At 45.0% G+C, this 18,083-nt stretch overlaps 1 protein-coding gene across 2 annotated transcripts; it reads right to left on the reverse strand.

Moving 5' to 3' along the window:
- Positions 1-2,092: 2,092 nt before the first annotated feature.
- Positions 2,093-14,769, reverse strand: LOC119860698 (cytokine receptor-like factor 1). Of its 2 annotated transcripts, XM_043490964.1 has the most exons (7): positions 14,644-14,689; positions 13,222-13,292; positions 11,635-11,713; positions 9,860-9,980; positions 8,924-9,084; positions 4,324-4,472; positions 2,093-2,478 (listed from the first exon to the last, which is right to left on the reverse strand). In XM_043490964.1, the coding sequence occupies exons 3-7, from the start codon at positions 11,711-11,713 to the stop codon at positions 2,293-2,295; spliced, it is 696 nt and encodes a 231-aa protein (XP_043346899.1). In that variant the 5' UTR covers positions 13,222-13,292; positions 14,644-14,689; the 3' UTR covers positions 2,093-2,292. The 2 variants fall into 2 exon arrangements, with proteins under 2 accessions (XP_043346899.1, XP_038270666.1); XM_038414738.2 differs by lacking the exon at positions 13,222-13,292 and having other exon boundaries at positions 14,644-14,769.
- Positions 14,770-18,083: the final 3,314 nt, after the last annotated feature.

The following is an 18,083-nucleotide window of genomic DNA, read 5'->3' on the forward strand; positions in this document are numbered from 1 at the left end:
ATTTTTCATTAATAACAGCAAATCTGTTTCATTCATTTTCTCAGGTATTCTAGAGACACCATAATGGTGACTTTTTTGGTTTTCTGGGCTGAGCGCTGGAGCTAAGAGGGGTAACTGGAATGCATGGTGTGTTGACAATCTGAGGGTGTGCAAACAACTAGCAATCTGGAATCACTTGGTAGGTAAAGCAGTCACTTGCTGACTTCTTCATCACCAATTGTCAGTTGGACCAATTGTTCCCTTCTGTGCGGCCAAACGTGTACTTTATCAGGCCCAGAGAATTGGTTTTGTGTATTAATCCACTCTCTGCACCTTACACCGTGCAGCACAGGTCTGTTGTTTTAGATCCTGTGCCCCTCGTGTGCCTGGAGTTCGCTCATGGCTCGCTATGGCAATGTATTGAAATCAGAAATAGAAAATCATGAAACAGGGGCTGCTGAAACCTTTATGCGTTTATGAACTGAAGGGTGGGTTGAACAGTATATAGGTTGGAGTTGGAGTATATAGCTTTTCCCTAGAAACCCAGGAAGGATGATGTTGTGGTTAAGGCACTGGGCCCTGATTCTGAAAACCTTGGTTCCATTCCTGAGTCAGCTAAAAATATGTGACCTTAATCTCTTCATAACTCAGTTCATAATACTTCCCTGCCTCTCATAAGGCACTTGGTTATTAAGGTGTCTATGCTGTATCAGTATCTATGTAGAAAGCTGAGTGTGGTCAGCTTAGGCCTTCCTCCTTTTGAGTGATATGAATTGAGTACCATGTCACTTGCTGTGGGGGGATGAATCACTTGATGATTATCTGTTCATTCCCTTGCGGGCACCTGGGATGGCCACTGTCAGGAGACTGGGCTAGCTGGACCTTTGGTATGACCCAGTATGGCTGTTCTTATGTACTGTTTTTGGGGCTTCTGGATAACACTTTGGAAACTGAAGCCACAGATTCGCTGCATAGATCTCATGGCACTTTTTCATGACTGTAAAGGTTTAGCTTAGTCAGAATAAACTGTCCATTGCTGTGTGCACATCATTTACCACACTCTGCTCCAAAGGTGGCTGATTCTGCATGGCATTGGATGCATTTCTAGTTTGTAGGTGCGATATAAACGTAGCAATTTATTATGCTTTTATATTCTTACACCTACTATTTGATGGGTTTGCTTCACATTTTAAAGGCCAGTGTCACACAGTCAGGTCTTGGAGAGTTGAGAGCTATGAGTCACACATTCTCTCTTCCTCCAGGAATGTTTTATACATTCCTGGTTTCCAAGCTAACCCGGTCACAAAAACAAACAAAAAGAAAAGGAGTACTTGTGGCACCTTAGAGACTAACAAATTTATTTGAGCATAAGCTTTCGTGAGCTACAGCTCACTTCACGAAACCTTATGCTCAAATAAATTTGTTAGTCTCTAAGGTGCCACAAGTACTCCTTTTCTTTTTGCGAATACAGACTAACATGGCTGCTACTCTGAATCAAAAACAAACGATACCTTAGCACTCTCTTAAGCAGAGGTGTCAAACACTGAGCCCACTTAGTATATTCATATGGCCTACAGATTCTGCAGAATCTAAGCTTTCTTTTTTAAAAGTGGTAAGTTTCTAGCCTTCATGGTTGAAGAAGAAGAATTATTAATTATAATAAAATAATAATAATAATAATTAATAATAATCTTCAAAATGTGAGCCATGTGTATCTGCTGAGAATTATCCCTAAGCCTGCAGGCAGCCTGAAACAATGGCTCTGAAAGCCAACCACACAACCTTCAATGTAATTTGTGTTGTTTTTAACTTTCAAACTTAATGATGCTGCCTCACGTACTAGCCTTAACTGTTTCGTCCCTGGATCCTGATCATTTTATCACAGGGAATCTGGGAGTTGCTGCAGGAAGTGAAGAATACTTTTCCCAGCTCCAGTTGCAACTCTGTGGTTGTCAGTAAGGCCTTCTGTGGTTGTCAGTAAGGCTTGTAAAGAGGTCCCAGCTAGGACTGGGACTGGGAACTGGAGCTCATACAGATAGCTCAGCATTTACAGGCCAAGCACAGTGAGAGAGTTAGTACCTTCTTACTAGCTAACAATAATACTGACTCCACCTTAGTTTTTATGGTTTCTTTTATTTAATAAGAAGCAATAGTTTTCACAAAATGAATCACAAAAAAAATCTGCTCTTGGGACCCGATATTTACACGCCCTGTCTATTGCGATGCTGTTAACAAAGCTCTGGGTGGAGGTCACTTCCAGAGGCAGCATGCTGGGCTAGATGAACCATTGCCTTGTGTGGTGAACCTTCTATTTCACTGTGCTTCAGATTGCACTGGTTCTGCTGTGGCGTGGCCAGAATTGATTATAACTGGGGTGCTCCAGTCACTCCAAAAGCCTTTCCCGTCCAAGTTCTTGCAGCGGACTGCCAGGATGTACACGGTGTCTGGCTTCACATCATAAACATAGTAGCTGGTCTGCTCACCCACATCAGGCTCTTGCTAATATGGAGAAAGAGAAAAACCTGTTTAAATTACTTTCATTTCACTTCCCAAGAACACGAGTAATTCCTTTTCCCCCTTTATTCTTCAATTAGGAGAAATAATTGAGAGGAAGAAAGATGATAATACTTAACACTCAGCATCTTCAAAGCATTTTTACATACATTAATTTATGCACGCAACAAGGAAACTGAGGCACAGCAAAGTGACTGTCTCAAGCCCATAAAAGAAATCAGTGTCAGCGCCAGGAAAAGAACACAGGAGGTCTTGGGACCCTGGACCAATAAACCACACACTGGAAGGACTCACCTGTTTAAATAAATATATTTCTTTTTTAAACAAATTTTGATTTATTTTCAAAAACCATTGTTTAGAATATTCCATGGTATATGGAATCACAGTCTGTCTTAAAGAGGAGGCACTCATTAAAGAAAACAACTGTGATCTATAGACAGAAGGAAACAGACTTCCATGCAACCTGAGTTCCAGCTTTGTCTCCTTTGTTTACCAGGGACCTCAACCCATCTAGAAATGTATAGCACACAGAGACATCTAGTGGCTGAATGATATACTGCAAGTAAAATATCATTAATGTAGTTTATCGAGCAAGCCCTTGGAAATCTACACCTACTCTGTGGGGTCTCAGAACTGTTCTTGAAACCATTTTTATTATAGTGTGACTGTCACATTGGTTGTGTCCACAGCTAATGCATTTGCAGGCAAAACTGCTGAAGACCATTTAGGACAAAACCCAGGTCAGCATGTATGAATCTGGCCAACACTGCATAAGTCAGTGGAGCTCCACCTGCATACAGGCTCCAAGACTCACGCAGTTTATAGCTGCTCAAAACTACTCTGGCTTGTCATAACTCAAGAGGAGCCGTTATGCCAGTGGAGAGTGCTGGAACACAGCATGCTCCAGCAATACCCCTGACACCTCCATACACTGGGCTGGGTGGGGGGCTAGGAAGACATGGCCTAGAGCTGATTATGCTGGCTCTGTGCCAGCCAAGGACTCCCCTATGCTGGAAGAATCTTTAGCTGGCCAGATAGGGCAGCTTAAGGGCCCTTGATGCCGCAAGAGGGGCTGAAAGGGGTAGGAGAGGGGAAGAAAGGGGTGGGAACGGGACAGAATCTGGCCATGAAGTTTGGTTCGTGAGTTGGGGTAGTCTTTTCTTCTGAAAGAATCATAGACATAAGAGAGGGTTCAGCTCGTTAGTCCACACTCCTGGCCAATGGCTATATTGTTTCCTAAAAGGGGCCTTTCTTTTCAGTCACTTTCAGTGCTCTTCCAGAGTGTATGTGTAACCCGGACACCTCCTGGTTGTGATGTTCTGTCCCCTCTAGTGACACAGAGATCACTTAGAGATTAATGAGTCTTCTAGAGCCTTAGCTAAGAGCCACATGGCTTTTAGCTCATGCAGTAAAGGCTCATGCATTTAGCTCCAGAGGTCCCAGATTCGATCCCGCCCACCAATGATCGGGGTCTGTTGGTGTTACATATGGTCAAATACTGAGCTCACAAGTCAATACCCTAGGATACTGACCACAGGGTCAGAGCCATCTCTGATGTAAGCCCAGTAAAGTCCATGGAGCTACACCAGGGATGACACAATTGCTTATTGTTTTGCTTTACTTGTGACAGCTCCTCTGCTGCTGTAGAACACCCTATCTTCTGAAAGTTCCTAGCCCACGTTCACATTTCCCAGGCAGTGTGCAGACTTCTGCGGCACAAGGTTCCTTGCAAACCAGGCATGGGTCCCCAGGGCTTTGGTAAGGAAAGCCCCACACCCGTTATACTACAGACGCAGCTCATGGAAGGCCAGGAAAGCAAAAGTAACTCACCTCCCATTCGCCACTCCCCTGTTCTTGGTACTGAAGTTCAAACACCAGTGGGAAATAGGAGGCTGCCACACCAGGTGGGTACCCCCATTCTACAGATAAGTGGGTACCAAATCCAGTGGCCTTCAGGCCCTCTGGTGGTTCAGTTTTAGCTATTAAAAAAAAAAAAGGAAGAAGAAGGTGAAAGGAGGGGCTAAACTCACATTGTGGGGACATGGGCGGAGGGTTGGCTACATGCCCATGTGTATGTGTGTGATCAGTGGTTTGTTCATGCTCTAGGGTAAAATTTTTGAAAGCTCCTGAGTGATTTAGATGGCTAGGTCCCATTTCCAAGTGACTTATACACTCCGGAGCCTAAAGCCCATAGGTTTTCAATGAGACTTTGGTGCCTACATCATTTTGAAAATGGGACTAGACTCCAGATCCTCCAAGGTATTTAGTCATGACTGAAATCAATGAGCGTTAGGTGCCAAAATACCTTGGAGGATCTAGGCCTTGGCACCTAAGTCACTTAGTTGTTTTTGAAGATTCCCCCCATCGCAAGAGGAGGAAATCACTAAAACAAATTTATTAGCATCTTCCCCATAGCAAAGAGTAATTCATCTACAATGGACGAGGAAACTGCCATCTCAGCAGTCTGGACAGGGAGTGCAGCTCCCATTTGAATTTTGGCTAAAGCCAGCATTGTGAGTCTTGTTCTTTAAAAGCAAACCAAAGTTTCTTTTGGCTGACAGTAATCAATATAACAGCTTCTCACCAGGAGCCCATGGCCACTAGCAGTAAAATTGCCCTGTGCTATCCTGTCTTAGTGGGCAGCACTTGTGAAAAGGATGTTCCTAAAATATCTGCCAGCATCACTGCTCAACATAGGAGTCGCTGCCAGCACAAGACTGGCCCTGAGGTTTTATGGGGATCCAAAGGAACTCCCCTCCTCCCAAGCCCAACCACTGAAAAAACCCAAGTGCTGGTGATGAGCACCACAAACCACGTTGACTTCAGCAGGCTCTTCCCAGAATCTGGCCCCAGGGCTCTTAGTTACATAACTACACAAGGGCCTATAACTTCACTTCCCCCAAGCAAAGCCCTCAATTCAGGAATGCCCTGAAGCACAGGTTTAAGTGCTGCTTTCCTGAATCAGGCCACTTTTCTCAATCAGGCCAACGTCTTCGAGGAAATGGGGTGGGGGAAATCCTGAGAAATCTCATTGGCCAATAGAGAAGAGCCCTCCATGTTACTAAGAGTAAGTCTCACTGTGAGGAAAGTCTTTAATATTAATGTAATTCTTCTAGGTACAATAGGGTGGAGAAGTATTATGACTGAGTAATCTACTGCACGTGCTTCTCAATTTGGGGGTGATTTTCCTGCTCCTCAGTCTGTAGTTGTGCTACAATTGCTGGTTTCTGGAGCTGCCTCCCAGAGTGTGGAAGAGAAGAGGCTGTTTGCTGCGGGATCAGAGGGGAGAGGTTTGTGTGTCGGAAGAAAGAACCCCTCCCTTGGGGGAGACAAACCGGTCTCAGTGCAGAAGTAACCACAGCAGTCCCTGGATGGAAATGTAAGAATGGCCATACATCCATATAAGAACTGGACCAACAATGGTCCAGCTAGCCCAGGAACCTGTCTTCTGACAGTGGCTGGTGCCAGATGCTTCAGTGGGAAGGAACATAATAGGGCAATTTTTGAGGAATCCATCCTGTTGTCCAGTCCCGGCTTGTGGCAAAAAGAAAGACTCCACTCCTATGGCACACTTGCTCTGTGTATGTATGTGTGTGTGTGTGTGTGTGTGTATGAGAGAGAGAGATTTGACTCCTATCGCACACTCACTTTGTGTGCGTGACTACTCTCACAGACTCTGTGTGTGTGTGTGTGTGTGAGTGTGTGTGTGTGTGAGAGAGAGAGAGAGACTCTTATCGCACATTTGCTCTGTGAGAGAGAAAAACTCTACTCCTATCGTACATTCGTTCTGCGTGTGTGTCATGCTCTCTCTCTCCCCCGCCCCAAACCTGGCATTGAATCAAGCAACAGCCACCAGCGGAGGAAAAGGCTGAGCTGTTTCACTCTGCAGCTGGGGGGATGGGTAGTTCACGCTGCTGTAGGCTGAATAAAAAAAGAGAAAAAAAGGCAGTTTATAGCGAGGAGAAGCTAGCAGCAAAGAGATGGGAGAGAGGGAAACTGGAGCCAATGTCGGGGCATTTTAACCACCACTGCCTTCGAAGGAGGCCCATTACATTCAGGAGCTGCCACCCACCCCCTGCTTGAGAGTTAACATGCTGTCCAAACAAAAAATATAGGAAGAAACAACTCTAGTCGTGGGCCTGTCGATGCAGCATATTTCTCGGTGTCAGGGGACGGGATTAGCACGCAGTAGTGCCCCAGCTGTATTTCATTACCGCTGGGTCTTGCCTGTGTAGATGAGAACAATCCGTATTAGAATCACGTTACAGTCCTTAATAGACATGGTTAGTGACCTGGCTTAGACCCATCTACAGCGCATGCTGCGTTAGATCCCGGTCCCCTGACACAATTCAGAAGGGACCTCTATCCGACCATCGCCCTCTCTGAATGTTCAGAGGCTCTAAGCTCACAGGTGTGACATGTTGACTTTCTAGAGTCTCATCCAATTGAAATCTGACTCATCCTGGCCCTTCCACAGGACACTCCGCAATTAGTTTACTTCCTGTTATCTCTGTGTTCTGCCTTAAACGCAAGGAGGAGGGGCCTGGTTCTCTGATTCTGGAGCTGCTGCTGTATGTGAGTAGCTCCCCATCGATTTCAGGGGAAGCGGCTCACGGGCAGGGGCTGCAGAACTGAGCCAGTGGCAAACAGCACATTCACAATGCAAGATCCACGCTGCATCGAAATGGAACAGGGCAGGTTTTATGGCACCCGGACAGAGTTCGAGATATTGCACTCCTGGGCCAATAATCCTCATTTGTCCCAACCCCTCCCCTCCAAAAAGTAATTGTTCTGTGGGAACCATTGTGGGGAAGGGAAAATAAGAAAGTAAAGCGTAGCTGCAGCAGGGCACGAATTGGGAGGCTGTGTTAAATCCAGCATGTGGTCTAGAGGGATGGGGAGAGAGCAGATACCGGGTGAAGGCCAAGATAAGCGAGTGGGATGCTTCGAAGTGTAAAAAGCCCTGTAAGGAAGGGGTCTGCACAGCACCTGCCCCTGGATGGAATCACACGAGATAAGGGAGGCCCAGAGGCTTTGCTCCCTGGCTCGATGACCCCTCTTCTGTTCAGTACCAGAGACTACTGGAGCTACACTGTTGGCTGAAGCTCCTTTGTTTATAATTAGAGGAGGGCCTGAGCAGCAACACTGGGATCTGACCTTCCCTGGGTTTTTGTTCACATTGTGCCAGTGGGGAGTTTGTGTTCACACTGGGCATGGATCCACAGTAGGAAAAAAAAGTGGTGTTTTACCATGTGTTAACTAGCACCCCACCACAGACAAGGCAATTGGTAGTTTTCACATGTGTTTGCAAGTCAAACCTCAGCATGCTAACATGTGAAAACTGAAAACTGGCTTGTACGCCCCAAGATTTTAACTCATGTTAATTATGATGGGCTTAGCTAACACATGGTAAAAACATCTTTGGTCCAAGTGAAGACAAGGGCTACGTGGTCAGAAATAGCCAGTCCCTGGTCTAATAACAGCACTTCTCTACAAAGGGCATTTGAAAGCTTCAGTCATAACTATCCCTTGCGACACCAAGGTGAAGTTGTATTATTCCTACTTTATAGATGGGGAAACAGACCCAGGACGTTTGGTTTGCATATGGGCACAGAGGGAAGCAATATCTCAATTTTTTCTGGCTCCCAGTGCTCGACTAAGGGGGGAGGGACAGCTCAGTGGTTTGAGCATTGGCCTACTAAACCCAGAGTTGTGAGTTCAATCCTTGAGGGGGCCATTTAGGGACCTGGGTCAAAAATTGGGGATTGGTCCTGCTTTGAGCAGGGGATTTGACTAGGTGACTCCTGAGGTCTCTTCCAACCCTGATATTCTATGATTCTAAGACCACTGAAGCATGACACCTTCCTCTAAGGCAGGGGTCAGCAATCTTTCAGAAGTGGTGTGCTGAGTCTTCATTTATTCATTCTAATTTAAGGTTTCACATGCCAGTAATACATTTTAATGTTTTTAGAAGGTCTCTTTCTGTAAGTCTTAAATATATAACTAAATTATTGTTGTATGTAGAGTAAATAAGGTTTTTAAAATGTTAAAGAAAAGGAGTACTTGTGGCACCTTAGAGACTAACAAATTTATTTGAGCATAAGCTATTCTGTAAAATGCTTAAGAAGCTTAATTTAAAATTAAATTAAAATGCAAAGCCCCGGACCAGTGACCAGGACCCGGGCAGTGTGAGTGCCACTGAAAATCAGCTCACGTGCCACCTTTGGCACGTGTGCCATAGGTTGTCTACCCGTGCTCTAAGGGCTTGATCCAAGCCTATTAACGTCATTAAGAGTCTCTCTGTCGACTCCAGTGGGCTCAGGATCAGGACACAAATGTGAATATTTGCTCTAATTTCCTCTCCACCATAAATACAATTAAACAAAGAACCAACCACCCAAACACGCCCTGACATGCACACCCCACACACCAATGTCTTCAGTGTTAACAATCAGCTTCTCTGAAATCTGGTTCCTAGCTTCCACCCAGATTTCATAGGTCAAGTACAGGCACAGGTTGGTGCGGCTGAAATAGCAGGAGTTGGGGCCACTGGTGACATAGTCTTTGCATTCTTCGGCTTCTGTTACTCCCCTAAACCAAGTGAACAAAGAGTGAGGAGACCGTCCCACCCAGAGATCTCTATGCAGGAAGACATACAATGCCCTCCCACCCCACTGTCCCCTGCACTTTTGACATGTTCCCAAAGGCAGATACTTTTTAAAGCTGCGATTTTTCTGGGTTCACTCTTTAGGCATGTGGATATCTCTAGGTAATTTTTCAACCCATTGCACTGCTGATGGAACATGCATGTGCTTTATCAACCACTGGGACGTCCATTCGGATGCTTGGAAAGGTGCATTTGGTGTGTCCAGCTGCAAACGCCCCAGCGCCTTTCGCCGAGGTATGCAGCACATTGTGCTGCTGGAGAGGCTGAAAGAGTAGTTAGCTCAAAGGACATCGCATTAGTGTGTGTGATTTAGATACACACTTAACAAGAGCTGGTGTGACTTATTTCTAACCACAGCATTCTAAAGGAGTAATCCAGACACCCGCAGTAACAACAAGAAGGCCAATGCTGGCGAATTTATCTATATGGGTGGAAAGCTACTTAGACAATTATTCTGATTCCCACCCGCCATCTGAGGGGACAGTACAGTGCAGCTACTAAAATAAATACTGCAGCCCACACCACTCACAATACATTAGAATAAAGGGAAAGAGGGGGAACTCCGTGCAGTGAATTATATAATGTCAAAAGAAGAGAGTTACATCCCCTTGCTGGATGCCGTGGAGTCCTCATAAACATACAGTAATTCAAGGATCATGTTTCATAGCTGGGATAAAGTTTTCATCCAGTTTTACCTACCTCATCTTGTATCTGAGGTGGAATGTTGTATTGGATGCAGCACCATCCTGTGGAGTCCAGTGGCATGACATGCACTTTGGATAAAGCACTAAGCACCGCAGGTGTAAGGAGGAAGAAGCTCCTAAAGAGTGCAAAGGGAGAACGGAGTGATATATCATCAAACAGATCGATGGCCATTTTCATTATGCCACCGGAACTAGGGAGCATCTTACTGGTAATCTTCAGAATGCTCTATGTAGGGAGGAGTTAACATTCAAAAAAGCCACAATAATCTTACTGCACTTCTTCTTGCATATCCGCCGAATATACATCTATACCCAGAGGGGGAACATTGCCTTTTTACACAGCCTAAACAGGAGATCTTCTCTGCCTAGCCTTCATCACAGCCAGGCTGTCTTCACCTCCAGCCTCTAGTTAGGTGTCTCGTGGAGTGATAATTCTAAGACTCTATTTTCAGGGGCTTATAATTTAGCTGTAAAATTTGCTCCAGGCTGGACCGTGGCAGGCACAGTCTCCACATGGGGTTTGTTTTGTTCTAACTCTAGAAGCAAACATCTATTTACCTATCTTGATGGATAAGAGTGCAAAAAAAGTATCACTCCAGTTATTTTTCTGCTATGCTTAAAATGAACATTTTATGTATTTGATGTGTTTATTTTTGTGCAGGCCCTGGGTCCATACAATGGAAAAGTAGCATTTGCTATCTGGGGCAGGAGGAAGCCAATGAAAGCCACAAAGGTATTTTATTTAGCAATGTGGCTTTCTGCACATACATGCTATGTTTATCTTCCCCCAGTGACTGTGAACACCTGGATTAAGGCCTCAGGATCTTGATACACATACTACTATTTTATAGCTATTTGTGGAGCTCTGACCCCCTTTGCACCTCAGGTAACAGAAACAGCTGTCAATACCCAACCCCATCTGCCTGGCCTTCCCACTGCCCAGAACCCTTTCTACCTGCTCTCCTGGGTACCCAAAGCCCCGCCACACCCTTCCCCTGCAGCATCCTCCAAGCCAGTGGGCAGGAGTGGGGAGACAAATGGAGAGAGAAGTCTCTACGTGCTGAAGACTGTAGCTTTGACCCTGCAAGTCCTTGCCCATCATGCAGCAGGTAGGTGCACTTCAGCGCAAATGGAAGCTACATGTCCAGGCAAGTCAGGCTGAGTACTAAGCATACTGCAAGGTAGCAAGCTCCAAGCCCTTGGTGTGCTTGCTCCTTTACTTATATGCACATGCAGGCAGGCTGTGGTCAGAGACCTGGGTCCAAGCATGACCCATCATGCTAATGAGCTGCTGACCTGCATGTTTCCCTCTCTGGCTTTGCTCCTGCTGTTAGGCAGGATAACATGGCAGCTGCACAGCGCTTATGTCATCCAGGATCAGTCTCCTCACACTGTCTAGCCTGCTCATCGCTTTCCACCTTCTGTTTAGATACAACACCCCATTTCTGCCCTGTGCTGGGATCAAGCCCTCTGTCACTAGCAAGACTTCATTGAATGTTACCCATACTTGGATTTAGCATTGGACACAATGTTGTAAGCTCTTCGGGGCCAGGGCAGGGCTGCATTTGTGCAGCACCTAGCACTGTGGAGTTGGGTCTATCATTGGGATCCTGAGGTGTGGCTGCAATACAAATAATAATAGAATGATTACATCCCTATGATTAAACTTATCTCAATTGCAAGCAGCAAGAAGTATCTCCAACGGCTAATAGCTGTGAATTCACCCCTCTTTTGCTTCTTAGTTTACGGTGCATAGATCTTGTATTTTACCTTTCGGTTCCAGGTGCCTGCCAGAGATCCTCATTATTACAGCCCAGATGAGGAAGTAGTAGTTAAGCATCCCTGCCATCTGGGGGAACATAATGGATTGAGCATATGGACAATTAAAAATGCAATGATATATCGAGAGGTCTGTCTCTAGCTTATTTAAACGTCCAGGGCTTCAGCTTCCTGATGATACAATGCACTGGAAGAAGCAAGCGCCTCTTGCTCCCCTCTGTGATTTGGTACATGATCGGTGAAAAGAAAAACTCAAGGACCGGCTAGCGTTTGGTGGCTCACTCACAAGTAGCTGACACATTGATGGGTCAGACGTCCCCCCTGACGCCTGTCAGGGGCAGGGGTTGGAGAACTAGTGTGGTGGTGATGACTCTCCCTATGGTTATGAGAGGCACTTCTCTGTTCTGAGCAACTGGCACTTTACCTGTGGCCCATTGTTCAGAGCAGAGGGCTGGGAGTTAGGACTGCTAGGGTCTGCTCCAAGCTCTAAGAATGACTTGTGATATGCCCCTGGGGAGCCCTTAATTGCTCTGTCACTCCTTTTCAAAAATGGTTATACTGGTCCTGGGGTGGTGGGAGGCACCATTGATATTGCCTTCCAGGGCATGAGATGCCTGGCAGAAAGGCGCTCCCTGACTGTCACAGGATAATGGAGCATGAGTTATGTTTATTGAGCAGAAAATTGAGGCCTCCTAACAGTGCCAAGGTTCAGCCACGTCACAGTAAAGGGGGGGATTGAGTTCAAGGGGAAAGAGCTCTCCGTTCCCTTGGTGTATGGTTAGGCAGATAAAATACTGTGCAGGGTTTTTCCTCTCTTTAATTGCTAGCTATGTTCTTGTGAGCACATGAGTTCCACAGGTTAATGTGTACAGTGACCCAGCTGCTGCTGCGTTGGGATCATTTCATCATTGGAAATGAGAGCAGATTGGCTGGACTTGTCCCATAGGTCCTCTCAGTGTTAGAGCTGAAGCTGCGCTAGCAACAGCCTTGTCCAGAAAACCAGCAGGTTGTAGCAGGCTTTCCCGGAGCAGTCTGGAAAGGGGATTTTTATCCTGACATCTGTGCTGCTCAGCCCACGCTTTGGACAAAGCCTCAGGTCTGTTGCAGCACATTATTTATGTGGCAGGGACCCTGGAATCATGTGGCATTGGCCTTCCCTCTCCCAGGGCTTCTCCCTCACTGCCTCCTCCCTGCTCAGTTCCAAGCAGTGCAAGGGTTTAGAATTTGGACTAGTGAAAATTCATCTTAAGATAAATATTGGCCTGTGGGAAAACAGCTTGGCCATTATAATGATTACAGCTTCATAGCACTAGATGTTTATCCATTCAAGGCGTATTCTATGTATGGAGATCATTGGTTTGTATATAATAATTTCTAATTGGCAAGGATTATCCCATAATCTGGTCTAATTGACAGAGCTCATAGGCACTGCCTAGTTGTCTGACAGCATAGAATTTAAAGACCGAACTCCTGCAGTGTAATCCTGGCACTCTTTCTATGTCCTTAGGCAAGTCACATCACTTTTCTGCCTCAGTTTCCCCGCCCCCCATAAAATGAAGCTAATACCTGCTTACACACCTCAGGGGGATGTTGTATGGGTTAATGTCCTTGCCGTAAAAGGCCTTGAAGATGAACCAGTGTATCTGCACCTGTGCGAGAACTGCTTTTAATATTTATTTAAACAGGCCTTTTTAATACTGGAGCCTTCCTGTGCTTGATTTGCCATTGGTGATCTTGCTTGTACAATGGGGGTCCACAGGAGTGGGGCTCATAATAATCAATGATAGTATAACTGAAATGGTGAATAATACTAGTGGGGTGGATGGGAGTCCAAGACATTGCACTCATTCTGTACAGTGGGCCAACTTCCAGGCTTAATGATGCTCCATGGGCTGGGTTATAAATGGAGGACCCCTACTCCCCTCAATCCAGCTTCAGAGTCAACAAACCAATAAGACTAATGATGAACAGGGGAGTCAACACTTCTGAGAGCTACTGTTTAGGCTGCCTGAAGCAGATATTCATAGAGTCATATAATATCAGGGTTGGAAGGGACCTTAGGAGGTCATCTAGTCCAACCCCCTGCTCAAAGCAGGACCAATCCCCAATTTTTGCCCCAGATCACTAACTGGCCCCCCTGAACTCACAACCTTTGGTTTAGAGGCCAATGCTCAAACCACTGAGATACCCCTCCCCAATAACTGCATCAGTTACCCTCAGTTCTCCCAACAGGATGAAATGAAAAAATTAGATTCTGCAGGCTCTAAGGAGGGCCACAGATACATCAGGTGGGCTGGGTGTCTTCCCTTCCCTATGCATTGGTGTTCTTCAGTGACCTGAAGAGGAGCTCAGAGTAAGACCAAAAGCTTGTCTCTCACCAACGGAAGCTGGTCCAATAAAAGAAATTACCTCACCCTCTTTGTCTCTCTAATATCCCTGCCTTATGTCCTAAATGCATAGTCACAAGTATGTCCTTAAGCATCATCCAAATGCATAGGGCTTTAAGGAAATATGCAGCGCACAGCTGGTTAATAATGTTTTACCACCATCTAGTGTGGTTCTGAGCCTGCAAATTGTTCAGCCACAGGATTCCCAGTGCAGACAGTGAGCATTCTGTGCATGGAGAGCTTGCAGGATCAGGCTCTTGATGGAGAATACTTTTGAAGTCTTTTAAAAAAGAAATTACAGCACCTGTCTACTGCCCCATTGCAACTAATGTGGAATGTCTTAACTCTGTACTTCCTGTCTGACCTGAATAATTGGCAGAGGATTAAAGCTCTCGTTGGGCATCACTGCCTTGGGGAAATCACTTGTAAATACCTCCCATTTGGTGACCCCTAGTCATTCCAAAGACAAATTATTTAGCTAGGGATAAAAATCAGTCCTGGCAAGGCTGCTTTAGCTGTAACCAGAAGAGGATGAACTCAGCTCTTCTCCCTGCCATTCAATTCAAGAAGCATCAGAATGATAAGCAATAACAGGAAAGAATCTCTTACTTACCTCAGGAGAAGGTCTCCAGTCTCCTTTCACTTGTTGCAATGAGTCTATATTCACCCTGCAGGTCAGTGTTGGCTCAGGACTATTGGTGGGCTGGGTTTAATTGCAGGGGTGTGGGAGGAAACAAACATCTTCTCCAGACTATTTTTAGTACCTGATTTTTTCCAAATTTCTTCTTTAAAAAGGGAACAAAATTGTTTCAAAGGAAACCAACTTGCCCTGAACCATTCTAGTGAAGAGCGCCACCTGTGAAGTTCTCTTGGTTCTTTTAGTCTAACAGGACTTCCCCTCATTAGGACAAAGACTTGTGGAGAGTCCCTGGCTTTAGGAAGTGCCTAGCTGGCACTCTGGCTGGCTCACTTTCACACAACTGCTAAAAAACAAAACCAGAAGTAGGAAATGACCAGCAATTTACAGGAATTGCACTGTATGTCTAGTGCATTAACCCCCTGTGTCACAGATGCTACTTACTGAGGGTCTCCTAACAGGGAGTATTATTCGTCAGGTAACTTTACTTGGCAGGAAAAGGGATGATTATGCATGGTTTTCCCTTCATGGGTGTCAAATTGGTTGTGTGGAGTGGGTTGCATTCCATATTTAGTCATAGCCCATAAATGGAAGCATAAATCTGGGACTCCCATACCACCTCCATCCACAGCTGAACACCTACTGATGTCAGTGGGAGGTTTGCATGGAGCTCACGGAGGGAATCGGGTCTCTATAAAGTAACAAAATGTTTAGTTAGTTATTTTTTAAGTATTCCATTGCCACATTCACTATCACTCAGTGGGAAAGCATACTCCTGGGTGTGCCCACTGCTATTTCTGCCCTTTTTTTTTTCTTCCTTCCCCAACCTCCTTTCTGTCTCTCTCTATTCTTCTCTCTGCATTTCCTTCCCTCCTTCTATTCTCAATTCCAACCCCTCCCCCACCTGGAATTTTTTCCTATCACCAATGTTATCAGTAACACAATTGTTAATGTTGACATGAGATTGTCATCATTTTAGTCAACACTCCAATGAGATTAATAGGGGGCAGAGAAGTTCATGTGTCTGAGAAATGTTCTTTCAGACTGACTGCAGAATCAGGCAGGCATTGACATCACTTTACCCTTGGTTTGCATTTGAAAAGTTTCCTTCATAAGCAGGAGGAATTTTTTTATTTTTAGTTTAAATAAAAGCTGAGATTCTGCCCACTCTGAATGCGTTATGGAGGCCACATGAACACACCAGGTGGGTTGAGTCTGACCCATCAGCTGTATGTTTGATGCATATGTTGCACTTGAACTTAGTCTGGTTTTACTCTGAAAAGCAACGCTATCCAAAGGCCATGAATGGGGCTCCATGTATATTGTCAAATGTGCTCAATTTACAGATAAAAATAATTTTTTTCTAACTGCAGCCATGGAAAGTCACTCTAGCTAAGGTACGTTATTTTCCCCTCTCCCATGATGCATAAAGGTGTAAGTTAGCCCCATCATCTTTGGGTTGCCTCATGGTAACTAATTGGAATTTAATTGGAATGATGTTTACAACAATGGTCCTCAACCAGGAGTACACGTACCGTTGGGGGTACTCAGAGATCTTCCAGGGGGTACCTCACCTCATCTAGATATTTGCCTAGTTTTACAACAGGCTACATAAAAAGCACTAACGAAGTCTGTACAAACTAAAATTAGTTTATATTGCTCTGTATACTATACACTGAACTGTAAGTACAATATTTATATTCCAATTGTTTTATTTTATAATATGGTAAAAAAGGAGAAAGTCAGCAATTTTTCAGTAATAGCATGCTGTGACACTTTTGTAGTTTTATGTCTGATTTTGTACCTTTTTAAATGAGGAGAAACTTGGGGATAGCCAAGACAAGTCAGATTCTTAAAAGGGGTACAGTAGTTGGCAAAGATTGAGAGCCACTGGTTTACACCAAGAAGCCAGCTCACTTTCCCTTAAGTGAGGAACTTTAAGTAAAAACAGAAGTGGAGCTGATTCTGAATGTAGGGAGAAAGTCTCCTGGCTGAGACAGGGCTATTTGTATTCAGGCAGTTCTCTGGGTAGAACTGCATTTCATATTGCCTAAAATAATCGTTCAAGAAAAAAAAACAACACAACTTGGGCACCCCAGAGACAGTTCTGCCTCGAGTCGCACTTTCACTGCCTCAGCAAAGAAGAGTTTGGGGCCTCCCTGCACTTTCTATTAGATCTTTGCTCACCTTCCAAAACCGCCACACAGTTCAACACAACTTGGCCAGGTTAGGCCAAGGACTGGAGCCCAGCTAGAATATCAACAGAGTCGTGTGGGGAAAAAGCTCTCTCCATGGTTGGAAGTTCCTAATGTTTGTGATTTCAAGTTGAATGCATACATCTAACAAAGAGTGAGTAAAATTGACCTGAATCAAAAATGGAGCTGGAAACCAAGCCCTGGCCTTTCGGGAATAAAACCTAAGGACTAATGCAGAGCCTGTTGATCCTGAACTGCCTTCATGCCAGTCCAGCATACTGTTGACATGCTATTGTGTCAGCATGGTTTTGAGTGTTTAACTTGTGTCAAATGGGTCCAGTTACCTGTGAGAAGTGGATTGTGGTTTAGGCACTGTGGGTAGCAACAAGCAGACCAAGTGTTAGGTCTTCACTGAGCTATTACTCCCCTAACGATCAGTCATACATCCACCCCTAATGCTCTAGAACAAACCGTGACTCATTGCATTGCGAATAGCCATCTTCCAACATCTGACTCAGTCGTGTTTCCAGCCCACCCATCTCTAATTTTAAATGAATGTCTGTATTACACTATTCTAAATTAGGGAAGTCATTGCTTTGAAATGAATAAAAATAATTGAGTAGTTTAAGGTGTCTGGAGAATGCAGTGCTGGGCAAAGGCAGTGACCCCATGAATTTTGGAGTGGAGTGCTGCTTCAGCTTTTAATATCCATGGAGAAAAAAGGGGGCTGGCAGATACAACTGGGTGAATAATCATTTCTCTCTCATTTTCTTGGAGGAGGAGATCTGAACGCAGACTGTTGTGAACACCTAACTTACAGTCGCTCCACATGCACCAACCATCTTGACTTAGTGGCACTTTGTGAGACAGACACCACCACAAGGACTGACCAGCAGCGATTAGGAGAGATACTTCCTGAAGCAATTTGTGACACTATGACGACACGTTGGACTCCTTGCCCCATCACATTTCCAGGGCCAACAATACACAAGTTTCACTTATCCCAGTACTTGGCCATCTCTACTCTTTTATTGATTCTCATCTCATTGATTATGTTCTGTAACCAGCCTGCACCCAATCAGAACACATAGCACAGCAGAGAGAGACTGTGTCTGCCACAGCCTCAGGAACAGCATGCATATCAAGAACACATGACTCATGGCATTAAGGCAATTGGAGAAAAGATAAAAGTTTCGACTAATTAATACCCAGAAACATGTG

The sequence above is a fragment of the Dermochelys coriacea genome, chromosome 8, assembly GCF_009764565.3.
Source record: "Dermochelys coriacea isolate rDerCor1 chromosome 8, rDerCor1.pri.v4, whole genome shotgun sequence".
NCBI lineage: Eukaryota > Metazoa > Chordata > Testudines > Dermochelyidae > Dermochelys > Dermochelys coriacea.

Excerpts from the sequence above, each read along its gene's own strand:
- LOC119860698 (XM_038414738.2), bottom strand. The coding sequence starts at position 11,713 with ATGGCAGGGATGCTTAACTACTACTTCCTCATCTGGGCTGTAATAATG. Across the intron at positions 9,085-9,859 it reads CACCTCAGATACAAGATGAG|GGGAGTAACAGAAGCCGAAG; the intron begins GTAGGTAAAACT and ends CACTTGGTTTAG. Across the intron at positions 4,473-8,923 it reads TGTTAACACTGAAGACATTG|CTAAAACTGAACCACCAGAG; the intron begins GTGTGTGGGGTG and ends TTTTTTTAATAG.